This window comes from Herpailurus yagouaroundi, unplaced genomic scaffold, assembly GCF_014898765.1.
Source record: "Herpailurus yagouaroundi ecotype Mexico unplaced genomic scaffold, PumYag 28, whole genome shotgun sequence".
Lineage (NCBI taxonomy): Eukaryota > Metazoa > Chordata > Mammalia > Carnivora > Felidae > Herpailurus > Herpailurus yagouaroundi.
This window is the reverse complement of record NW_024412376.1, coordinates 48,863,509-48,889,468: the sequence shown is the minus strand read 5'-3', so window position 1 is coordinate 48,889,468 and position 25,960 is coordinate 48,863,509. Positions and strand designations below refer to the sequence as shown.

Genomic DNA, 25,960 nt, shown 5'->3' with positions numbered 1-25,960 from the left:
GGCCCATGACACAGCCTCTTCCCGTCTTAGCCTCCACTCTTCTCCTCGGCCCTCCTAGCAGAACTGAATGATTCGTCTCTGAATGTGCCTATGTCACAACAAGATGCCAAACCTGCGTGCACTCACGGAGCTCCTCTCTCCACCAGAACCAACTCTGGACCACCTCTTCCAGGAAAATCTTTCCCCATCCACTTCCCCAAGCTGGAAGTAAGTCTTACTTCTTCTCAGCCACCATAATTCATCTGTTTGGATATGATATGCTTATTTAAAATGATATTAAGGACCACCTTGTATTCATCTTTGTATCCACGGGTAGACAAAGAAAGAAATCTAGTAATAAACAGTTCTGTTCCCAAAGCTAAACATCACTTCCTGCTGAACCAATGAGCCTTGAAGAGTTTTTTCAAAAGCCACAGCAGGATCTCAGGTGGCATTGTCAGGCCCTCTGAGGCCAGGGGTTGCTACCTTCCCAAAGGCGCATAGCCAATAGGAGTACACCGATATTCCCTCCACCACCCACCTTTGCCCTTGGGACTCATCTGCTCAGAGCCTAGAACTTCACTTAGGCTACAGTTCCACCCTGACAGAGAACCAACATATAAACTCTGATCCTGCAAAGATCAATTTCTTCCCCAGAGTAAACTGCTAGGTTGGAAGAAAAAGAAGAAACAAGAAGTCTGTTGGAGGGGCTGTAAGCTAAATTCTCTTTCCCCTACATTTTTCTGAAGGTCACCGAACTCTGTCAGAACCAACCTCTGGAGTGATAAGAAGTGATACTGACAGAATACTTAACTGTTGCTTCCACACTCAGTTACCAAGTATTTCATATATTTGAATGACTCATTAAAATTTTTTTTTAAAAAAAGGAAAAATGTAGGGAGAAAGTCTGGTATGGGGGACAGAGGTTCTGGAGGTCCAAGCTTATCTCCTACCTCACTGAGTGTCCTTGGATTTGTGCCTCAGTTTCTTCCTCTGTAAAATTAGGATAATATTAGTGCCCACCTCAGAAGATGGAGTGGCTAATGTGTGTGTGGAACATTAGCACAGAGCATGAACACAATAAGAACTAAACAATCACAGCAATGATAATAATTGCGAAGACAATCAAACTGCTGAGAACAGAGGCTCTGTGCATGGAGAGAGGTAGGTGATTCTTGGACACCAAGATATTCAGACTAGCCTTTTACCAGTCTCCCATGCATGTGGTAGATGATAAGTAAAGACTATTACAGAGGCACTAAAAAGGCCAACAATGGCTGGAGAAAAGCCAACTGCTACAGTTCACTTCGTGTACACACACATGCTGCAGATACTGAGTTTGAGCTCTAGATGCTTCTAAGATTCTGCGCTGCTCTACCTGTTTACTGTCAGGTACAACTGAGTGACCGTGAGTCCTGGATTGCCCCAAACATTCAAAGCTTAAACTAGTTTTTTCCACCATGACCCCTCTCGCTCTCAAGCACATTCTGATTTGGGACAGTAATGTATATGGCCGTCCTATATAAGAGACTCTTTCTTGTTTGTATACAGAATCCCCCAAAACAACAGAAACATTTCTAAAGCTGCTTGTTCGCATTTTACAAGAAGCCCAGGGACTGTGGACAACTGGGCCTTGTGTTTCTAAAAAGCTTCAAAAAGAAAGGTGGTCTAACCTGGGGAGCACTGTCTGCGATCAAGGGCTTGCATTAAAATTTTACAAGTAAAAGTAAACTCTGTAGAGTAACAAGCCCTAACAATTGGAAGAGAGCATGTTTTTCATTTACCTTTCCTAACATGAAGGCACAAGATGTCAATAATTTAAATTTAACGAAGGCTTCCAATGAACCCTCTCAATCAATGTCTCTGGTGCCCCCTGAGCCCCCAACATTGGCTTTAATTATTAGACAAACAGTTCTGTGAGTTCACAACATTGTGAAATTAAAACAACAACAACCAGCCTTTGAAACTAGATAAAGGAGTAAGTTTTAACAGTCACACCAAGATGGATAATTCTGAGGAAATTCAGAATAATTAAGACCTCGAGGTCACTGCAAACAGAGTCAGTTATGTTTTATAAAAATCAGTGTATCCTTATGCATTTGTACAGTGTTGCTACTTTTTCTTTACCTTTTATGAGCACTTGTTTATACAAATTAGACAGAAACCAGACTCAACCAAAAGCTTAAAATCATTTACTTGGATGCTTGGTTTAAAATATTCTCGAATAATACCACACAACATTGCAAAACATCACGACGCACTGTCTGGGTTGGAATCAAATAAATAAACACGCTAAAGAGTATTTTCCAATATTCAGTGTTACCAAATCATAACATCTCCTGATACAAACAAGTAGATTGTATAACGTCCCCACCTCGCTCTTTAGAACTAGCAAAAAAAAAAAAAAAAAAAAGAGGTGGAGAAACTCAGCAAAACAAAGTGGCGAGAAAAGTCGGGGGAGGGGCGCTAGAAGAGAAGGGGCGGAGAAACACGACACCAAGGCGGTGATATCACCCACAGCCAACGGCATGGAATTCAGAAAGTTAAGTGTCACCCAGCAATTTCGGTCAGGGCTTGCGGCGCGCCTGTACAGCGTGGCGGCGGCGGCACCCGGGCTCGGAAGCAGGAAGGGGGAGGGGTGGTTTCACTGAGTTTGCTCGGGGGCATTAGAGGCAAGGGCCACCGCCTCCCGGTCGGCGTGCGTTCAAGCCCCGGGTCGGGAGCGGCGTTCACTGCCCTGCAATGATTTCATCTTTTCGGAAAAGCGGCCGCCCCGGCCGCGGCTGCCACGTGCCTGGTTCGGCCCCGTGCGCTGCGCCGGGGGACGGACCCGGACGCGGCCGCGGTCACCGCAGGTCGCAGCGGCGAGCGGAAGGAAAGGGCTGGCAGCCGGAGAGGGGCTTGCGGTTGCCAAAAACGGGCCGGGGAGTCGTTCCGCCGAGACCGCCGGTCTCGGGGGGCCTGTCCTCTTGCGCACCCCCCGGCTTCCATCCCCCAAAGGGGGAAGGCCAGAGTGCGGGGCAGGTTCGCAACTCCGAGGGCGGATGCAGGCGGTGGCCGGCGGGCTGGAGCGGCCGTACCCTCCCGGGGACCCCGGCCCCGCGGAGCCCAGTTCCTGGCCTGCGCCCCACCGCGCAGTGCGCGCTCCCGGCGGCGTGGCCGTGGCTGCCCGGCCCGTGCCCGAGCCGGGCAGCGGGCCACCCGCGTAGGGGACAGTGGCGGCCGCGGGGCCCGGCGCCGCGCGGGTCGCAGCCCGCCACTCCTTCCGCGTTCCAAGCCCTCGGCGCCTCCTCCCCCAACCCCAGAGAAAAGCTTGTACCTTCCACCGCCTCCTCCACCATCTCGTCGTCGCTATCCATGGCGGCTGGGGACGGTGCCCAGCTCTGGGCCGCGCAGCTGCCTCCGTCCGTCCGGGTGCTCCCGGCGGCTGAGCGAGCGCTGGGGCTGAACCCTGCGAGTTTGGAGGAGGAGGAGGAAGAGGAGGGGCAGTCGGGGCTGGCTCGCACTGCCTCCCCCTACAGCCCTTTCAATTCCTTGGTCTTAAGCTGCTGCGGCAGCACTCGTCCTCCCCCCCCTCCTTTTGCCCGCTGGCCCCTAGCCGCCGAGGCTTCGGGGTGCCGCCGTGGCCGCCGCCGCCGCTGCAACTTTCTCCTGTAATACCCCCTCTTTGTTATCGAGCAGATGATCCGCTGACATCACCCAGCGCCGGTGCGCTCCCTCCCTCGCTGATTGACAGTTCCCTGTCCCTTCCCAGAAGTAAGGCTCCTTAAAACGAAAGGCGCTCCTAGTCCGCGCTGACTCTGCGCCCCAGCCAACCAGCCCCCGAACCCATCAGGGCTTATCTTTTGCTTCTGCTCGGCTGGGTGCGCTCCGAGAGCGCCACGCGGTCCTGCGCACCGGGCTTCCTGCGGGTACTTGGGACCGCCCGGTTACCGTCCTCCGGGGTGGGGGGGGGTGGGGGGGGAGGGGCTCAGAACTCTCGCCCTCCAGCTGTGCTGGGGCAACTTGGAAAATCCCCCGTGCCCAGCCCTCCAGCCCCGCCTCGGGACAGCCTCCAAAGAGCAAGGGAAGCCAAGGCAGCGTTTCTGACGCTCCAGCACCTCAACTTCCTCTCGCCCTCGCCCCCACTTTACCCCGTTTGCCACCCGGAGCTGCACGAGTGAGGCACGCAGGGGAGCGCAGGTGTCCCTGCGTCGCCGCATCACATCCGTGAGCAGGTTTCCCAGACTCAAGGGGGTGACATCCAGCCCCGATTCCTCTCCGGGCTGGGGCTTCCACCCCAGTGCTCCGCGTCCCCACCCTCCTCGGGACTGTCAGGCGTTTCGAGCGATTCGGGAATTCAGCAAATCCAAATGGCAGCGGGCTCGTTATCAGGCAGGGGACTAGCCGCAGGGAAGGCCCGGCAGGTTCCTCCTCGCGGTTGTGGTGGTGGAAAAGAAGCCACCGAGTGGAGCTAACGAGGAACGACCCTCCGTCTGGCGCGCCTCCTTCTCGCGCCTTCCGCCCTGTACGTGTGATGCCCCAGCTGTCTCCCTGTTTCTCCAAGTGCCAAACACTCCATAGATTCGGGCTCTTCAAGTGGAGAAAATCATGGGGCACCCAGTTCCCGGCCCAGCCACTTACTGTCATTGTGGCATTGCCTCTTACAGGTGGCGGTAAAGGGCGGCTGTAAATAGCTGGTTAAATGGATATGCAAATGTACACAATGTACCGTGGAATTACAGGGTGCTGCTCTGGGCATCTGCCAAGAACAGCTACTGCACGGGAGGAGGGGACAGGAGCGAGCAAAGAAAGTTGTTCCATTTTGTTTTCAGAACAACGAATGAGACTTTGGGGATTTCAGAGTACTTCCAGCACCCGGAGACCACGCCTTGTTTTCGGCTTTGTGCTTAAATGCTAGATATTTTTATCGAGTATTGTGTTTCTTCTTAAATTCAGTTTTTCTTTGTGAAACAAAAACAACAACAACAACAACAACAACAACAACAACAACAACAACAACGTTAGGGACGCTTGTCCCATTCACTGCCAGGAATTTCAATCTCTTTTGACTGGTTTCAGAAACAGAGGGAAGGGCCCTGGACCAGGAGTTAGGATACTCGGGTCCTGGGGCTGCTGACCTGCAGAGGGGCCTTGGGATCTTTAGAACAGAGTGAAAATTCCTCCTGCCGGGGAGAAGAGGCTTAGGCTGCTCTAGTGTGAGACTGCTCAGGCATATACTATACTACTCTGAGATCCCCTGACTCAGGCTAGACCACTCAGAGGTCTCCTGGCTTAGGCTAGACCACTTTGAGTTCTTCCTGCTTAGGCTATGCTGGTATAAGTTCCCTCCAGCTTGGTCTAGGTCACTCAAAGGACTGCCAGCCTAGGCTTGACCACCCTGAGGTTCCCCCACTACCACCAGCTGGGGTTAGACTACTTTGGGGTCCCCTGGCTTAGACTAAACCTCTCTGAAGTCTTCTGGCTTAAGTGCAACCTCCCTAAAGTCCTCCAGTAAAATACATGGGCTCCAAAGCTGTGCAGAGCAGGTGTCCCTGAAGTGGAAGATGAAAGAGTTACTTCAGGTTACATCATCTTCAAACATGAACCACAGAAATAGGGTTTTTTTCCCCTGATTTTTTAAAAAGCTGTCAGGTACCGAACTTGGTCTCTCATTGGTTTCGAGTTATGTGATATTTTTCTTATTTCCTTTTTAAACATATCATCTCCTCCCTTACATGTTACATGATGCACAAAAACACACCAGTTCTTCTTCCCCAGTTTCCAGTTTATCAAGAGGCAGAAAACATGCCGAAAGCTTCAAGGAAGCAAAAAGAATTTATTCCTTTACTCTGAGGGAGCTGAGGCAGGGAGAAGGTGGCTTGGAAGAAATCGGCCCTCCCAACACACGGGTGTAACTACAGACTCTGGGTTTATGGTGGGTAGGTATGTGGGGGCGTGGGGATGAGTGACGTCACAAGTGTCCTGCCCCTAACTGTAGGTTCAGAGGAGGATGTCCAGCTGTTTCCTGGTGCTGTGAGATCGCCTGTACTGAGCACCCAAACCGTCACGTGCTCACGTTCCACCTGCTCCTTTGAAAGCACCTGCAACACTGCACACAGCCCCTATCGCAGAAGCAGGCCCCCTCTGGACTGTAAGGGTAGGGGTGCGAAGCACCAGGGCCTTCCTGCCAGACTGGGCAGTAGGGAGCGAAAGCTCCCCCAAGAACCTTCTTCAGATCTGCACACGAGGCAGTAAGCAGCCTGGACACAGCCCCAGGCCCCTTCCCCTACCATTCATCCCTGCTGGCTCTGGGCCCAAAGTTTAGGTAAAATTGTTTTTATGGTTCCCTTAAGATGCATTTACCTTCTTACAAATCTACCTGTGTATGTTTTCAATCGCCTTCTCTCTCTAGACTGACTGATTCTTACGTGCGGCTGTAGAACCCAACACAGTGCCTGGTCCGGAATGAAGGTTAAGCATTGTCCGTGATGATTTTGCAGAGGAATATTTAGTTTTATAGAAACAGCGCCGAGGCTCACAGACTAGATCCTCTTCCTGTGTTTTGGCAAAGTGCTTTGTTTTAGCTGAAGTCTGAAGAGTGATTTTGAGTTGTTCTACTTTCCCACATCTACTGGCCCCAAATCTGCTTCCATCGCATTCTTTCCCACAGCTTCCTTCATTGAGAGCTCATTTCATAAACCCACTTTGCACTTGGCTCCCCGCCATTCTCCTCTGTCGTACTCGGTCCCCACCAATGTGGTCACGGGCTAGAAAATCAATAAAGCCCTTAATCACCATGTGCAGCAGCAACAGCAGCACTGCCCAGCTCCTAACTCAGCAGATCCAGGAGCACCGCAGCGAGCTCTGGCAGGCGGAGGGGGCTGCACAGGACCTCTGACAGCCAGAGCTGGGGGTGGGATTGCTTCCGTGCTCACACCGAGGCGTGACTTTTCTAAGCTGCTCGGTCTTGCTTCCTTTGCATCCAAGGAGATACCCTTCTCTTCACATTCAGCTTGGGAAACGTAAGTCCCTCTCCCACTGCAGCAAGCAGTCACAATACTGAGTTATCTTACTCATTTTACTGCCCATGTCTTTCCCCAGAGAAGGCTGGTGCTTCCTTAGAAGACTCCTAGAACTCTTGCAGTAAATATATTTTTAGAGGCATCTTGTATCTTATGCACCCTCCTACAATTAGGGGCAACAATTCTGTCCATTCATCGCTATGCGCTAAGTGAATTGTGAAAAATCTAGTGGATGTGGAGCTTGTGTGAGATTCACTAGTGCTGGCTGGTGACCCCTAGCTAGTGACTCCAGGATCATTGATCCCTCATCCTGCCCTGCTCGGTGGTCTTCCGAGTCTCCATGATCTAGGAAAGCAGGAACACCTCAGGGGTCCTGTTGGATCTGTGGCTGATATCCTGGCTCTACTTTGATTATTTGCTTACACTGCCCGCAAGGAGACCAGAACAGGATGGGTGAAGGAACTCTTAAATAATCATCAAGTCTCATTTTGGCATTGCTCACCCCTTAACAAGGTTGCCCCCCCCCCCCCCGCCACCACGTTCACCAATGTGATTGAATTCTCACCCCATTTATTTTGTATCCTTCAAGAACTAGCCATGCAACTGGGCAGTTAAGCATTCTGGATCTTAGTGTTTCCAACTGTAAGTGGGCTCTAAAAATTATTTTCCTGGGGAAAAGTTAAATAGAACATGAAGAGCCCCACGGACACGCACAGGAAAAGGAAAGGGGAAGAAGCCAGGACAACTCTAACTAACTGAATATTCAAGACCCAAGTCAACTCAGCTTAATGGCACTGAGATCTGGGGGCGTGAGAGAGAGACCTTTATCTTACTCTAGGAAGAGAGGCATGGGACTTTCAGGAGAACCAAGGTGCTTGGATTCTGAATTACTGAGTCACTAATCAAGGTCTGTGTTGGTGACAACTGCAGAAGCTGGAGGGAGGGGCAGGGAGAGGAGCAGCGAGGATAAGGGTGTGGGGGAGGAGATGTGCATGAAAGGGAAGCATTTACAGCATGTGGTGCACAGCAAAGAGCAACCAGGAACATCAAGGGCACCAAATAAAGGTCCGGGAGCAAAGGAAGAGATGGAGAAAATTCATTCTGCTGGAAATAGACATGACTGCAGTCATGAAGAGGACTCCCAAATTCAGGGTGACCTGATTCGGTTACGGCAACAGGAAGTGCAGGAGAGGGCAGAATAACCTGGCCTGAGGAAGTGAATTAAATAATAGAGAAGACATCATAGTTGCCATGGCATTAAAATACCTCGCACCACATTAAGCTTCTTTTTTTCTCTTTTGCTTGATTCTTGTTCCTGCAACATGTTAATGTCATTGCAGTATAGCCGGTAAACTAAATTTAGATCTTCTGGGGCATGGGGGAAGGGAAGATGCAGCCCAGATCTCCCTATCTGGGTCCACTCTGGGCAAATATTCTCCCCCCCCCCCCCCCCAGTGTGCCTGGTGCTTTTGGTCCTCGCGTTGTAGGATATGAAAATCCTTGTCGGGCTTGGGTCTGGTGAAGCTGCTGAGTGACATAATTTGGGGGAAAAAAAGACAAATGGGAAGCAATTTTCAAAGAGGCACTTGCTTTAGAAATTACTTCAGAAAAATCAATAAGATGCCGAAATTTGAAAAATACAAGTACCATCAAAACCAAATGTGTTTGGGGCACCTGGGTAGCTCATTCTGTTAAGTGTCTGACTTCTGGTTTCGGCTCGGGTCATGATCTCAGGGTTGTGAGACTGAGGTCCTTGTTGGGCTTTGTGCCGGGGGTGGGGCCTGCTTAAGATTCTCTCTCCCTCTACCGGTCGCGCTTGCTCTCTCTCTGTCTCTACAACCCCCCCTCTCCCCCGCCAAACCAAAAACAACTTTTCCTAAGTATTACTTTATTTTATTGCTTTAAAAAATATTTTAGTTTATTCAGCAAAAAGATTTTTTAGGTCCTGCCATCATTCACATGCAAATGCTACCATGGCAGAGGGTGGGTATATAGTATTTTTGATATTACTCTACACTGAGTGAATAGAAGGGTATTTCCAGCTGACTGACTTACCACAAACATTACTACATTCATCGAGGCCCAGATCCTGCCCTTCCTCAAGTGGATTCACAATCATCAGACCTCAGGAGACTGATGTATATAACTGAATTATAACCTATAGACCAGAATACTTACGCTGTCTTGGCAAGCACAGTCTCCCTTTGTAGATAAGCATACTTGAGAAGATAAATTCCATCTTAGTTATGTGGTCCCCAAGAGAAATACTCCTGATATAATGTCCTGAATGTGGCCACCCGCACCCACTCATCCCTGCTCAGATGGCCCTGCCTGCCTCTGAGACTTTGGGCTTATTTTCTGTCTGCTCCAGTCTCCTCAAACCGGTTTTTCCACACAGCATTCTCTACAGCCAACTAGGCAGATTCACACTTTTAAAGTCATAATCACATTCTATTTCTACCTTCCTGATATCACAGTCCAGTCACTTTGATGGGGATTTGGAGCATCTCCAAATTCTTCAGTCACAAATGTAGTCGCTGTGTTGGTTTACTCCTTCTGAATTCTCATCAAATCCATTGTGGATGCAGATTTGGCTAGTCTAACTTTCTGAGGGCAACCTGGTTCCCGAGTTCTTAGAGAAGCACTACATTTTTGCTCCGTGGGCCACCACCAGCAGCCTAACCTTCCTGAGGTTACCATGCACTTTGGACAAAGAGATCAGGCTTATTAAGACCCATATATTCTGGGCTGTGATAGATTTGTCCATGTTTTGTTGGGTATCCAGCAAAAGGATATTTTGTCTCCTCTGTGCAGGAATGGAGAGGTCGGCCTTTTGCTATGATGATTTAGACTGTGAAATTTCACCTGGAGGGGTACAGGTGCCATCCGCTAGAAAATAGATGGACAGCAAAATGTGTTACTCATTGTCCAAACAGGACTCTGATTTTGAACTCATTATCCAGAAATGAATATATTCACATGGCCCTGTTAACAGGTCACAACAAGTCACAAACAGGGACAAGTTGACGAAGTGTTTGGTATCCCAGGCATTGAAATGACACTTTAACCCATGAGCAGCCCATCCCCAGAGGGACTTGATGCTAAGCCATCCCTTTTCTGAATGTACTTTGCTGGGGACATGCTTTGCAGTCTTTTTGAATGTAGAGTGTCCTTTCAGGTCATTTAAGGTCCTATTGATCCTCCTTGCTAAGTCCATAGATCAATTCCCAGGAAAAGATGCTGTGGCTAATCTTTTGGAATATCTTTCAGCCACATTTAAAGAGCCCAGCTCTTAAAAGCCCCTGTGCTCAAGGTAGAGGGAGACGCAGAAGAGCCCTGTGGCAGGCCTTGCACTGTCTCCACAGGGGACAATGCAGCTCGGTAGGTCTCGTGGAGATGTGTATTCTGTAAACCCTAAGCACCTCTTCCCAATCTGGCCTCTGAGCAATGCCTCAGGCCTGGGCTGAGCGTGGGTTCCCCAGCAGAGCGGGAAGCCTGGTTACTGCTTAGCAGGGAAGGTGGGCACGTCTTCCACGTAGCCTGTGCTCTCCCTCTCTGAACTGGCCTCCCCTGTGATTCTCTACCCATTGGGGTGAGGCCAGAGGTAGTGCATTAAAGCAAGCTAGGTTCATTCTCAGTTGTGCGTAAGTCAATTTTCTTTTCTCTTCTACCAGTCTTGGGTAAGATTTGAGTATTTGGCAATTAACTTTCCCCTTTCAAACTAGTCCCGCTGAAAATGCTTGTGGAACGTTTTTGGATTATACAGTGGATTTATCATATTTAAAGGTTCATGTTCATCCAAGGGCTGTTTCTCTTATTCTCTCCTAGGTTTTGAGGAGCTTTATCTTGGATAAAAAGTGATTTGGTATCTGCGATCTCATTTGTGTCTGATAGTAATCCCCAAGACCGTGAGGGTTTAGAGGCTTGCCCAGGATCCCACAGCAAAAGCATGACTGGTTGGGGCTCATATCAAGGCCCATTTGGGCCTTCCACCAATACCACACAGCTTAATGCGGAGTAAGAGATCCTTTTAAGGGTGAGCATGGGAGGGCAGGAGAGAAGCAAGGAGATAACAGCATGTAGGGATGGTCTATTGTCTCCCAGGTGCTTGTTCCTTATGATTTCATTTAATCCTGAAAATGATCTTACCAAATATTAATAATCTCCATTTATCGATTAGGAAACCCAAGACTCAGGGTTTAAATAACTTGTCTGAGGTTCACGTAAACTAGTGGCCGTGGGATTGGAGCCATGACTGTCCAAACAATGGCAACATGTACAGAGAGGAAAGGGAAGTAACAGGAGAGTGGTGGAGAAACTATTTGGAAGAAGGCAGAGTAGAGGAAAAGTTTGTGGAGAAGCTTCACATGAGATTTCCTGGTGCCATCAAGTCCCCTGGTGTGGGGACTCGGACGGCAGAGGAATTTGTCTCTGGAAGTACACTTTGATGGAGGTGTCTCACGCGATACCTTGAGGCGTCCTTGAGATATTTGAGATGACCTTTACTTTTTTGAGATGACATACTCCTCGGGCCCAAGTTGTTCAGTGTGTTTTTCTGGCCCTAGCGGCTGACGTGGAGGGCAGAGGTTATGTCTGCTGCTGCAACACTGGGCGTCCTGATGCTAGGCACGGTGCTGGCTGGCTGTGTGGGACATGTGTTCAGGCTTATTGCCACAAAGCGTGCTCTGCCACTGACTGACCCAAACAAGCCCACCAGGGATGCTTGCTGAGTATGGCCATCTTGGGAGCAATTCCTGTCTGACAGATGATTTTCGATCTGTCATCACAGAAAAGGACAGAAAAATGCTTTTTGGAGAACTTCATTACATTTAAAAAGTCCAGTCTTACGCTATAATTTTAAACCACCATTTACTATGCATTAAAATTCAACATTTTTTTTTCATACTTTCATTCAAAATGGATTGTGGACTGTATTTCTAAATTATAAAAAGAATGTAAAAAAACCTGTGATCTAAGAATTATGTGACATACAGAAGTAAGGAGTCATATGCTTCTGAGAATAGTAGATAATATATTTCCATAGCACAACGTCTATGAATATATAAACCAAAATGTTAACAGTAGTTATCTCAGAGTGATATGGTCTCAAGTGATTTAATTTTTTCTTTTTGCTCATTTAAGATGGTTTTTTAATAATAACTATTATTTACTTATGTAATTATAAAAGGAGGACTTAATATTTTTAAATTTTTTATGTTTATTTATTTTTGAGAAAGAAAGACAGATCGTGAATGGGGAGGGGCCTAGAGAGAGGAAGGCACAGAATCCAAAGCAGGCTCCAGGCTCTGAGCTGTCAGCACAGAGCCCAATGTGGGGCTGGAACCCACGAACCGCGAGATCATGACCTGAGCCAAAGTCGGACACTTAACCGACTGAGCCACCCAGGTGCTTTTTTGTAATGCCACCAGCCAAAGAGAAGTTTCTTTACTTTTTTTTTTATTTTCTGTATGTGTAATTTGGAAATTTTAATAATTTCCACTGTATAGAGTGGTTGTGAGGACTAATCAGTGTATTGCATGTAAAGTACTTTAATTTTTTTAAGTTTTTATTCATTCATTTCAAGAGAAACAGAGAGCGAGCAGGGTAAGGGCAGAAAGAGAGGGAGAGAGAATCCCAAACAGGTTCTGCACACTCAGCACAAAGCCCGATGCAGGGCTCGAACCCACCAACTGTAAGATCATGACCTGAGCTGAAACCAAGCGTGTGACGCTCAACCTACTGAGCCACCCAGGCGCCCCAGTAGGTAAAAACACTTTCAAGAGTTCCAGGCACAGGGTAAGTGCACAGTAGCTGATGGTCACCACCATCTGACTGTCTTTGTATTAGTTAAAACTTCTGCCTCTCCTCTGGCCTTCTCATGGAGTAGGAGAGTGGCCTTTCAAGTCAGATGACGTAAGCCATTGCCCTGTTTAAAGCCTTCCAAATGTTGCCCTTGCACTTAGGATCAGATCTAACCATCTCACTCTGGCCCCAAGGCCCTGCAGGATCTGGTTTCTTACCACCTCTGCACCAGCTCTCACATTACCCTCCCTTCTTCTCATTTGCTGCGCTCCAGCCACACTGACCCTTTTGTTCATGGAATAAAATCAAGTTCTGTCCAACCTCAGGGCCTTTGCATTCCCTGTTCCCTTTGCCTGGCATTCTCTTCTCTGTATCTCTCTGTTCATAGCTGGGTTTTGATCTTGGTATAAAAGTTCCTCCTTAGGGAAGCCTTCCCTGGCCATCCAACCCAAAGTAGCTCCCTAGGCTCACTTCTCCTGTTTAATACTTGCCCTGCTTGATTTTCGAAAAAGCATTTGTTGCTACTTTACATGTTCTTGTTTATTTATTCTGTTACTCAGTGTCAGTCTCCTCACAGACCTTGTGTGTTTTGTCAGTTTTCACAGGAACACCTAGAATAGTGTCCAGCACATCATGGGTGTTGGATGATTTAATTAATTAAATGGATGATGGCTGCCAACTGAATGAACAATTTAACCACCTCCCACCACCTTCCCCTTAGAAGGCTGGCATTTTCCTAAAGAGGAAGAAGGCAGTCATATCACTTTATTTCTATATCCCCCCTCCTAGTGAGGAAGAGGATGATAAAATCAAACTGGTCTGTTCCTCAGCGTCCCCCACATGTGGCCAGATTCATAGATTTCTATCCCAGATTGAGATTAAAAAAAAGAAAAAAGGGCTGCCAGATTTGAAAAGAGAATGCTTGTATGCTTTAACTCTGATACATGAGGCTGGACAGGCAGTCCCTACTCTACAAAGAGGTCGTGTTCCCAACGTTTCTTTGTGTATGTTGTTTGTTTCTAACACAGAATGCATTTTTTCACTGGAAACAATGTTCCCAGACTAGCCTACAAAAGCCTATTTAACCCACAATGCTCAGTATCAAAAATATGTTGAAATTCTAGGAAACAAAATGGGGGAAATGAGTGCAAAGTACAATTTAAATGTTTATCTTGAATGCAGGTGCTTGAGAGGAAGCAGGTTCCCACAAAGGAGGGTGAGGCTGGGGCCAAGGGTGTGGAAGTTTCGGGGAGCAGAGTGGAAGGGCAGCGGCGGGGGCCACCTAAACCTGATGGGCTGAGGCTGTGCACAAAAGCTAGGCCGCCTGTCAGGGCAGCCCGGTCACAGGCAGGTCTGAGCCTGTCCCAAAGAACATTCCTCCAGGTCTACATGCAACAGAGGACAGGCAGGGGCTGACACCAACACTTCCACCTGGAGAATTCCAGAGGCTAGACTCAACATGTGAGAATTCGTCCATAAAACCAAGACCTGAGTATGTAATAATCACGGACTCATGAGCCTTCTCGGGGAATTTCTGCTTGAGTTATCTAAGTACAAACATGATAATGCAACTTAAAAAAATCATAGGTTCAGTTTGGTTTCATCGTTGAAAACCACTGAAATCACCACTAGGTAACGTCAGGCATTTCCCCCCCTGTGTCTGATCTTTAGGCCACTACCTTGTGGCCAAAGCTTTTAGCACCTAAAAGTTAGACCTCACAAAGCAGGGGGCAGGGAGGTCTCCTTCTCAGGGTGTTCTCTAATTTCTCATGTTATTTTGAATAAGAAAGTGTTGTTTGGGAAAGACTCATTAACCCGGAACAACTCCAATCCTCCCTAATTTTGGAAGCTTGTAGAGAGGATCTCCTGGTAGAGTTGACAGAGAAGGAGGCAAAGAAATTTAACACATGGGCGCTCAGCTATTACTCTTCCTCCAAAGAGGTCCTCGTGATTGTTGTGCAGTGCTGTGTAGCATTGTAGATGAATTCTTAAAGATCATTTAAGAGCAATAGTGGTGGGGTGCCTGGGTGGCTCAGTCGGTTGAGCGTCCGACTTTAGCTCAGGTCATGATCTCACAGTTTGTGGGATCGAGCCCCGCATCAGGCTTTGTGCTGACTGCTTGCCCAGAGCCTGAAGCCTGCTTCAGATTCTGTGTCTCCTTCTCTCTCTGCGCCTCCCCCACGCATGCTTTGTCTCACTCTGTTTCTCAAAAATAAATAAATGTAAAAAAAAAAAAAAAGAGAGCAATACTGGTAAACAGTTACACTTGTAGAGATGAGGAATCTAAATTTAGAGGGCGAATACAAGAGGAGGTAACACTTCCAACCAGTGTTCTATATGGAATTTTAAGTGCTCAGGCGGGAGCAGAATGTGCTCTTGAAAACCGTGTTAGGTGATTCCTCAAAGGGCTCTCGTGACAATGAAACCATGAGAGCTGAAGATGTTTGTGAAGTGTTTGAATAACATGGTTTCGTGAAATGTGAGATCGAAAATAGCAATATTTCTGATGTAATGGGTGATTTAGATATATGCGCAACCCAAGTAATATCTTAAATATTATAGTCATGTGACTCTTTCACCTCCAGCCCCAATAGTTTATATATTCAACTGGGCAAATTCCGGTGAAAATAATCTCGGTGGACAAACCAGGAAGGATCACATTATATGTGTTATCTCGTTATAATTAGCTGTATGTGGAATGTCTCACATATGTGTTTGCTTCTAAAGGAGGCAGAGCCTACTGGACTGAGAGGGAGAGGTTTACACTCTCCAGGCTCCGGTGAACCTTGTCCTCTCCGCCGGTTACTTCTCGCCCTGAAGGGCTCAGTTTCATTGGCTGAGAAATGGAAACGGTCGTACTTCTCACATCACTGGGTTTTTTTGTTTGTTTGTTTTGTTTTGAATTTTTTTTAATGTTTATTTATTTTTGAGACAGAGAGAGACAGAGCATGAATGGGGGAGGGTCAGAGAGAGGGAGACACAGAATCTGAAACAGGCTCCAGGCTCTGAGCTGGCAGCACAGAGCCCGACGCAGGGCTCGAACTCACGGACCGCGAGATCATGACCTGAGCCGAAGTCGGCCGCTTAACCGACTGAGCCACCCAGGCGCCCCTTACATCACTGTTTTTAATCATCTTTATAAATATGCAGACTCAATCATTGATTAATTTATACTAAGAATTAGAAGCAGGGTCTGGCCAATCTCAGATGACTTACTTTAAAACGATTTTACTTAGTAGTGTGTCTTGGTATTTGCCTTTTCTATCTTATCTTCTGATCTGCAATTTTACTTTAAGCAAAATAATGAGATGAGGCCATAAATATCAGCCTCAGCGGTTTTCTAGGAACAGCTTAGTTCCCCTCTCCCCCCAGTGTGGTTCTTCCGTGTAATCTTCTCTACACTATCGGCAGCAATATAATATGGAGTGGGGTGGCCCTAGACGAACTCCAAGTCCCACCCCTTTTTAGCTGTCTGGTATTTAGCAAATTTCTTATGTCTGTCTGTCTGTCTGTATTTATTTATTTATTTGAGAGAGAGATCACACCTGTGCATGTGCAGGGGAGAGGCAGACAGACACAGAATCTCAAGCAGACTCCATGCTGAGTGCAGAGCCCACTGGGGTACTTGATCCCATGAACCATGAGATCACGAGCTGAGCCAAAATCAAGAGGTGGACACTTGACTGAGCCACCCAGGAGTCCCTCAAATTTCTTAATCTTACTTAGTCACGCCTGCCTCTTTTCTAAAGTGGGGATGTCAGTAAAATGAAAGCAGGGATGATAAATCCAGCTCATTGGGTTGTGGATGGGATTAAATGAGATCACGCAGGTAAAATCCTGTGACCAATGATAGCTGTTGTTGTTGTTATTTTAAATGTTTATTTTTGAGAGACAGCAAGCATGAGTGGGGGAAGGGCAGAAAGAGAGGGGACAGAGGATCCGAAGTGGGCACCGCGCTGACAGCAGCAAGACTGATGTGAGGCTCGAACTCACAAACTGAGGGATCATGACCTGAGCGGAAGTCAGATGCTCAGCCCACTGAGCCACCCAGGCGCCTTGTTGTTGTGATTTTAAAATCTAGGCTTAGTATCCGTGTCCTGGGGTTGTGGTAACAGAGCACCACAAACTGAGTGGCTTAAAATGACAGAAATGTATTGTCTCACAGCTCTACAGGCTGGAAGTCCAAAATCAAGGTGTGAGCAGGGCCCATGCTCCCTCTGCAACATGTAGCGGAGTCCTTCCTTGCCTCTTCTGAGCGTATGGTGTTTGTTGGCAGTCTTCGGTGTTCCTTGGCTTGTAGACGTATCACACCAGTCCTATGGCATCTTTTCTTTTCTTTTTTTTTTTAATTAAAAAATGTTTATTACTTATTTTTGAGAGAGAGAGAGAGACAGAGTACAAATAGGGAAGGGCCAGAGAGAAAGGGAGACACAGAATCTGAAGCAGGCTGAGCTGTCAGCACAGAGCTCGATGCAGGGCTCAAACTCACGAATTGTGAAATCATGACCTGAGCTGAAGTTGGACGCTTAACTGACTGCGTCACCCAGGTTCCCCGTATGGCACCTTTTCCACGTGTATCTTCATATGGTCTTCTTGGTGTGTGTGTCTGTCTCTGTGTCTAAATTTCCCCTTTTTTATAAAAACCTAGTCATATTGGATTAGGGCCCACACTAGTGACCTCATTTTAACTTGATTACCTCTGCAAAGATCTTATTTCCAAATGAGGTCACATTCTGAGGCACTGGAATTCGGACTTTACATATCTTTTTTTTTAAGGGGGACACAATGCAACTCATATAACAGCAATAGTTCCTAAGAAAATTCTCCCAAAATAGCTAGTGTCTTAGATTTTGCTCTCTAAAATCCCTTCCCCTGCAAGATGTTATCATCACAGGGACTTTGCTCATCAAGCATGCTTAGACATAAAATTCTGAAGTTGGTTCTGTTTGTCAGTAAACTCGAAAAAAGTAAGGAATCTGCTCTGTTTACAGAGGGAAGCTTTCTTTCCAGCAGGTCTCTCTCTGTCAAGAGCATGTTACGAATTGTCACTGTTTCCAGTGAACTACTCACCGCCTTCTATCAGCCGGGCAAGAGCCAAACCCCATTCTCTCTTGGGTGGCAGCCAAGCCCCTCGCTGGGTCTTGATTTCAAAAGGTCATCAAAATTCATCCTTGCAGGGGCGCCTGGGTGGCTCAGTCAGTTAAACCTCTGACTCTTGATTTCAGCTCAGGTCATGATCTCATGGTTTGTGAGATGTGCTGATCTTGTGCTGACAGCTTGGGATTCTCTCTCTCTCTCTCTCTCTCTCTCTCTCTCTCTCAATAAATAAATAAATAAATAAATAAATAAATAAATAAATAAACATTAAAAAAAATTCATCCTTGTGGCACCTGGGTGGCTCAATCAGTTGAGCATCTGACTTTGGCTCAGGTCATGATCTCGTGGTCTGTGAGTTCGAGCCCTGCACTGGGCTCTGTGCTGACAGCTCAGAGCCTGGAGCCTGCTTTGGATTTTGTCTCCCTCTCTCTCTGCCCCTCCCCCGCTCACTCTTTGTCTCTCTCTCTCTGTCTCTCAAAAATGAATAAACATTAAAAACAAAAATTAAAAAAAATTCATCCTTGCAGTTTCTGGTCTGCAATAGAGACCGGTGTCCCTTTTGACCTGACGTTTGGGATGCACTTGGCAATGCCTGCACCGTGGGGGTGCTATCAGACCACCCTTAGTGGACTAGGGGGACATTTCCTAAGTTCTCAGTTAGTTGTAAGCTCTCTTAGATATCATCTAGTCCAGTGGTTCCCAAGTCTGGCTGTAGGTAGGGATCACCCAGAGAACTTCCAAAACACACCGATTCTGCGGCTTCATCTGAGACATGTTCAGTAAGAGTTGTGGAGGGGAGCTGAATTTTTAAAAGCCTCTCTAGGTGATTCGGTTACAGTCGACCTGGCACCAGCATCTGGAAGTCACTGGCAGGCGGGCTGCTGAGGCCCAGAGAGGCTGACGGATTACCAAGGTTGGTCAGTTGCTAAGTAGCTCACCGATGCCTAGTGACGGGCCGGTTCTGCTGCTCCAAATGTTTCCTTGTATGGTGCCAGGGCCTTCATCCTGGTGATGTCTGCAGGGAGAGCACGAGGAACCCCGCACTGTGTGCAGTGGTTCCACAGAGGCTTTCGAGGTGTGAAATAGCTTTGCCATGGGCTGTACAGGTCTGGTACATCTCCTTCTAAGGGTTCTGTCTTTATTGTTCTTTGTTCCGACATAATTTTCTACTTCACTGGACCATGCTTCTGCGTTTTAAACTATAAACTTTTTTTTTTCCATTTTTAAAAAAAGAACTAAAAGGATAGTTATAAAGAACCATCAACACCTTTCCATCAGAAACCACCCATGAAAGGTAGAGGGATTAAAGGAAGTATGGGCAGGGCAGGGAGAAAAGTGACAGGAAGTCAGCTCCCCGCAGAGGCGAGAATTGGGGATACAGAAGAGGAGGAAGAGGCCCCACTGGAGCATCATCCAGCTCCCTACGTTAAGATACTGCCTGCTATCAGTGCTGCTTGGGACGAATCAGCCTCCTCAGAGGTAGGCTGACTGAGGAGGAATGTATGAGTTAAGAGCATGGGTGTTGAAATCCAGCAGACCGGGGTTCTGATTCAAGCTCTATCACCAGTGCGCCAGTTACGAATGGCTCCGAGCCTCAGTTTTCGCATCTGTAACATGGGGATACTAATATGTCAGAAGGCATAGTGACGTTTGGAGTTCCTGATTTCTGGTAGACGGTGTACAAATCGTCGTACTCTTATCATGGAAGAATTATGTTTTGGGGACTTATGGGGACATTTTTCTGTCATTTGCTTGAGGCCTTCGGCACATACCTTCCTGAGGGAGAACAGTGGACCTGTACCCCACTTTAGTGGAGTAAGTGGTACGATGTGAATGTGGCCTCACTTTGCTATCAGAGGAGGGGGCACTGTTTCTGGCCATCTGGCCCCCTTTCCAGTCGGCCATTGGTGGATCTGGAATAGAAACCCTTTTCTTTGCACAAATGAGATCAATGCAGGAGAGGCAAGTTGTGTTTGGGAGGGGTGATCAAGCGGGAGATGTCGGGTAGAAAAGGGTAGTTGGCTGTCATGAGGACCCAATGCCAGGCCAGAGAGGGCAACCCCAGACACAGGTTTGGGGGCAGGCATGCAGCTCAGGAGACCGCCTCTGCAGAGCAAGCAGGGCAGGCCGGAGCAGAGAAGGGGACACAGCAAAGACGGGACAACCTTGTGTATCTTTGGATTCTGTCCAGACCCACCCTGCTGGTGGACTTAATTATGAACTTTGGATTCCTTCCCACCTAGGCAGGGTGCTCCTCTCCAAGCCCCAGCTTTTTCCTCTCTAAGATGGACAAAACCCAAGGCCTCCCTCACAAGTTGATTAGAACAAGTAAGCCGTAGATCAAGAATGTAACCCTGGGAAGGGCTCAGGCGGGTCTATAGCACCCAAGCCACATCATCCCTATTGTCAAAAGCTTTCTCTCTTGCTCTCTGTGATTGTGGCTGAATTAGTTGGAGTTGTAGTAACACAGGGGCAAGTGTGTGAGTGTGCTCTTCACTTCTCAAAGACAATGTCCAGATGTTGTTTAAATCCCAAATCCAGGCTTTGCTTCTGAAGTTTTCTAAGTACTTTGATACAGTGATTGTCGTCCAATCACTTAACATATTAACAATGAAGTTTCTAGAGAAGCATTGTGGGCGAGTTTCTAGATGAAGCAGAGACCCAGATCATTTCTTCTCTCTGAGCCTCCTTTTACTGCATAGAAGAAGGTTGTCTGAGCAACAACCAGGGCTCATTGTGATAAAATCCTCTGTGCAAAGAGGCAGTGGCCCAGGGCAGTCCACCGTGGGGGTAACGCAAGCAACCCGTTGTCAGTGCAGCCAGCAGGTCAAAGTGGGTAAAATATGTGTCAGGTACTCTCTCGAAGGGGAAGAACGAGTCCATTCACTTTTCTTTTATCTTTCATTCAACAAACATGTATGGAGCACCTAGAACATGCAAAGGAATAGCGAAGATACGACACAGTTCTTCCAATGGAAGGAAAGGTGGGCAGACTACAGACCTCTCGGGAGGGAGACACTGTCCAGGAGTGACAGGGAATGCAAACTATGACTTTTGATTTAAAAAAGCCAGCCTCATTTCTCCGTAGGTACCTTCCATTTGCTAGGCATGTATCCCTCTACTGGGCTCAAAACGTTTGGTCAGGCTGGGCATGGGATAAGAGAGAATCATGAAAAAGCACCCTCCACCCCTCCCCCATCATCCTCAAAGTCAGAGGGACAAGCCAAGGCCCGAAGGGGCCCAGTTAGCCTTGACAGTGGTGAGGGTTCTAGGTCAGCAGCTCAGGCTCTCTCAGGCTGTGCGTGTGGATGAGCTGGAGGGGTCTTTAAAAATACCATCCCTTCCCTGAAGCAAAAATAATATAAAAACGGGGAGGGGGACAAAACAGAAGAGACTCATAAATATGGAGAACTATGTAGAACAAACTGAGGGTTACTGGAAAGGTTGTGGGAGAGGGGATGGGCTAAATGGGTAAGGGGCACTAAGGAATCTAGTCCTGAAATCACTGTTGCACCATATGCTAACTAACTTTGATGTCAATTAAAAAAATAAAATTAGAATTAGAAAAATACCGCCCCTTCCCCAATATCTCCCTAAGTTCTAGAGAGGTGGGTCGAGACTGGGCTGGGGTGTCCTAGGGCCAGCTCTGCCTGTAGCTCTTTTCTTTTCAAACTTCTTTTCTGGATCACATAATGAATCCACTCACCCTTTTGTGAGGAAGGAAGGAGGGGCTATTATTACTCATATTTCACGCACAGGAATACAAATGAAAAGAATTAAAGGCTTAAGTCCCGTTCCCAAGGTCATATGGTGAATTGGTACCAGAAACAGGGAAAGGGTTCAGGTTCCTGATCCTTCCCGTTTTGTTGCCTCAGCATCAGACCTTGCTGTTTCCTTTAAAGCCCACATTTAGTTCGGATGAGGGGCGGAGATGTAGCTGTGAATTATTTCCGCCTTAACTTTCCTCATTAAAAGAAGAAAAAGTGGGGCAACTCTTGCTTTCCTATTCTTCCCACTGCAGCACTGCTTTATGGCTTTATGGAGCACGGCCCATAAGATGGTTGCATTTCCCCCTCAGCACGTATGAATGCCCTTGTTCTTTCCGCTATTGGTATTCTGCAGCAGCTGTCTTATGGAGCCTGGAGAGCTCCAACGAGGATGGGCCAGAGCTCCAGCTGCTGGTGAGCAAGTGTTCACTGTTTATAGCAAGAGGGGGGCTGCAAAGCAATGGAATTTTTTCCTTCTGAGTAGTTTTGATGCAACCAACAGGAAGTGGGCTGTGACAGATGCTCAATTCTATGACATGAATGAAGGCTATTATAATACTTTGCAAACTTGGTTGTGCATCAGAAACACCTGGAGGGGCTCGTCAGACCATGGATAGCGGGGGCCCCACCTCCAGAGTTTCTGCTTCAGGAGTGGCGTTGCTGACAAGTTTTCAGGCAGCGCTGGTGCAGCTGGGCGGAGAACCGCTGTTCTGTTATGATGGTGACAGTGAGGTGGGGGTGAAGTGTACAGGGAAGGGCCGCCCTCCATGGCAGTGGATTCGACCAAAGGAATGCATTGGCAGGCACCGGAAGACTCCTTTTGGTGATCCTGCTGTCCTTGGCAAATCAATTTCCGGAGCAAAAGTGTTATTTTATACGTAAAGAAAACTGCATTGAAGTTAAGCGATAGGCTTCATAAGAAATGTGTATGCATGCTACTTAATAAAAAAAAATCTGTCCTCTCCTCTTTCTAGTGAAAAGATGTGATTTACTTGGTCATTTTCATCACATCATAATGTTTGCAGTCAAGGCTGGCAGATTTGACCTCCACCTTCAAGTTCAAGCAGATCCTTGGTCAAGGGCCAGGGAGAAGCCAGCCGGCAGGCACTAGAAGAATGTGGCGTATCTGCAGAGCAGACCCAGACCTTGGCTTCGGCCTTTGATTGCTTCCATGACATGGGTCTGTTTAGGTTTTCTGCTTCTTTTGGCATGAATCTTGATGTCTTATGTTTTCCTCAAAAGGTATCCATTTAACTCGGATTTTCAAGATATTAGCGCATATTTGTACAAATGATTCTTTTGTAAGAATTGTAGTTTCCAAAGACAAATATTGAATCATTATATTGTACACCTGAAACCAGTATGATGTCAATTATATCTCAAATTGACAAATACAAATTAAAAAAAAAAGAATTACAGTTTCTTTTCTCGTTTTTTAAAGTTTATTTTGAGAGAGAGAGAGAGAGAGAGAGAGAGACAGAGAGAGTGTGGGGGAAGGGCACTTGATGCAGGGCTCAAACTCGCCAACTGCCATGAAAGATCATGACCTGAGCTGAAGTCAGACTCTCAAGCGACTGAGCCACCCAGACGCCCCTAGAATTGTAGTTTCTTATATACGTGTGCTAATTCACTTTCTAATTCCTAAATTTATTTGTATTTTCCCCTTTTTTCTTGATCAAGCTAATTGAATGGATTATTTATTATTGTTGCTATTTTTGTCTTTTTCAATGAATCAGCTCTGGATTCCTGCAAAGCTGGAAATGAAGACCTGCAAAGGGTCTGAGATCTTATTCTGTTTGGAAGCTAACTGGTTAGGCTGCTGAGAACACGCAAGCCTTCCGGGCCTGGGAGAGCCAACATGTGGGCATTCGTGCCATTTGCCACAAGTCGACGCCGTGAACGCCCCGCGGTGCCTGCTCACGTAGCGCCTTGTGTTCCAGGAGGAGGAATCTGAATCCCAAGCTGAGGGAATTTGAATCTTTTACAACGGATGGTAAGAATGCTGCCCTTGGTTCTGGGCAGAGGTACTCTTATTTTTCAAAGCTGTTGGCTACACAAACCTCCTTGAAAAGATGGTCTGCAACAAAGTAGCTGGTGCGTCTGCTCCCGAGCTGTGCAGAGAGGCCGCAAGAGCCACGTGCAGCATTTTCTCCTGGCGGTCAGTTCCACTGATTTTGTTTTCAACTTCATGACATTCTGCTTTTACTTTTAATTCCTTCCTTCTACTTAGATGTTTGACATTGTGCTTTGTCTTCAGTTTATCTTCCCGAATAATCGCTTCCTTAGCATGCATTCTTCTTAAGCTAAAAAGGTTTTAAGATTATAATTTTTCCTCTGAACAAACCTTTGTCTACCTGTCCTCCTGATCATTATTTGCTAAATTATATAGCTTTTCTTGTTTACAGAAGTCAAAGGCTTTGAACAGAATTGGTCATCCCTGCGTCTCTTCGCTCTCTGGGTTCACTCTGGAAGCTACTGTCTTTTCTTCAGCCCCTTGTATTTAATAGGATGTCTGTGACTGATGTGCTAAACAAGGTTAAATTGCACTTCATCGCAATTTAAGAGGAAATGGAATTTGGAAGATGAGGACTGAGTCCTGACAGCCACTTTTTACTGATAACCAAATAAACCATGCGCTTTGAGTCTCCTTTTTATCCACAAATGTAGGATTGAATTACGTGATCTCTCATGTGTCCTTTTCAATGTAGGGCTCTAAGACATTTGGACTTAGTTTCAATTACAGTGGCTTGATGATTTCTAGGCTGACTTGTTAGTTGAGGCAGAAACCGGAAAAGCTCAGTTCAACCCTTGCCATGTTTTCTTGTGTGACACATTCAGAGAGAAAGTCAACGTGGCCCTGGAGGCTCATTTCCTTCTCTTTTGTAGTAAGAAATCTACAAAAGATTTGTAGATTTGATCAGAGTCAGATAAGAGAGGATGAGGCCGATGCCAAAGGTGGAGACTCTTTCTAACAAGGCTGGTTCACGGCTCAGGAAGCTCCATCACCACAGAGTTATCCAGATGTTCCTGTTCTTTCTCCAAATGTGTGTGGAGCACTGAAGGCACGGGTCCCTTTCCTGGGATCTTCCCAAGTGTAGCTGTCCTCCCGAGCCAAGTGCGACACACCACCCTGGGGAATCGTGGGACCTCAGAGCCTCATCAACTCTCATGACTTCTGTGCCTTTAAGTGTTTCCCCAATAAATCTGATTTTTACTTTACACCACGTGTGCTGTTAATGTGCTCCCATCCTTTTTGCACGACGTGTACTATTTGAGGAAGGTACCCCTAAGTGCTTTGCATACATTGTCTCATTTCACCTCTACAACAAGTTTGATACTTTGGTAGATTATTCCCCTGTTACAAATGGAGAAAACCTAGTGCTGAGAAAAGTGAAGCAATTTGTCCAAGGTCACACTGTTGGAAGAGGCAGAGTTAGATTGGAATCCAGACTGTCCTGTTTTAGGGCCTGTGCTTTTAACTCTAAGAGGGCACAGTTCACATTATAAACATCATGGACGGTTTTCCTGCAGGTGGCACTAACGGGTCTCATTCAAACAAAATCAGTATATTATGACAATTTTTTCCTAGAGAAAAGTAAGGTGGAAGGGACATCTTTTCTAATTTGTCCCAAAGCACCACACGGACAGGCAGCAGCTCTGATGTCATAGGACTATGTCATAGGAGGCGATTAATACGTGGTGATGAAAGTGTATTTTTTTAAAATGAAATGGTTAATTCAAGAGAAAGCAAAGCCAAGTGTTAGAGGGAAGGAGGGAGGGAGGGGCAGGGCCGGAGGTGGGGTGAGAGGTTCATCGAGCCCAGTGCATTGACCTCAGAGGTCCTAAGGCCCGAACCGTCAAGATAGTGCAGCTTCTAACTCCTTCATCACCGCTCAGCTGCACTCACTTCTCAGATCTTCCAGGAAAATTATTGGGGACCAGGGTGCCTGTTCCACAGCACTGCTGCTCAAAGGAGAAACCTACTGTCATTAGGGAAGGCTCTGACTAGAAACATCGGTTTTATAAAGGCAGATGGGGGAAAATCTTCATTTTAAGGAAATTAACTTCAGTATGTTTCATGAGCTAGAAATGACCCTTTGGACCCATAGTGCTTCAGGCCCACATGGACTGTAGAGATCCCCTACTTCCTGAATGGCATTTTGTTACAAAGTATCCTTTAATTCTTTTCCATAAGGCTCAAATGTCCTACTTCCATATGCTATTTTCAGTTTTTGTGAGCAAAATACTCTTCTGAGATCTGCCAGCATTCACATTAACTCATTCCCTGCTTTTCTCCATGGCTCAGCAAAG

At 46.9% G+C, this 25,960-nt stretch overlaps 1 protein-coding gene and 1 long non-coding RNA gene across 3 annotated transcripts in view; one reads left to right on the top strand and one right to left on the bottom strand.

Annotated features, from left to right (window-relative positions):
• Positions 1–4,131, bottom strand: part of SETD7 (SET domain containing 7, histone lysine methyltransferase) — a 51,181-nt gene extending 47,050 nt beyond the window's left edge. Inside the window, exons 1-2 of one of the 2 annotated variants that reach the window (XM_040473632.1) lie at positions 4,113–4,131; positions 3,299–3,430 (exon numbers count right to left, since the gene is read on the bottom strand). In XM_040473632.1, coding sequence (XP_040329566.1) covers positions 3,299–3,338 — 40 coding nt within the window. In that variant the 5' untranslated portion in view covers positions 3,339–3,430; positions 4,113–4,131. The remainder of the gene's footprint in view (positions 1–3,298; positions 3,431–4,112) is intronic. The other variant, XM_040473622.1, reaches the window with a different exon arrangement.
• A 1,916-nt stretch (positions 4,132–6,047) lies between these two features.
• On the top strand, positions 6,048–24,868 carry LOC121029494 (uncharacterized). Its single transcript, XR_005789751.1, has 2 exons — positions 6,048–6,983; positions 23,386–24,868. It is a non-coding gene; the product is annotated as an uncharacterized LOC121029494 (long non-coding RNA).
• Positions 24,869–25,960: the final 1,092 nt, after the last annotated feature.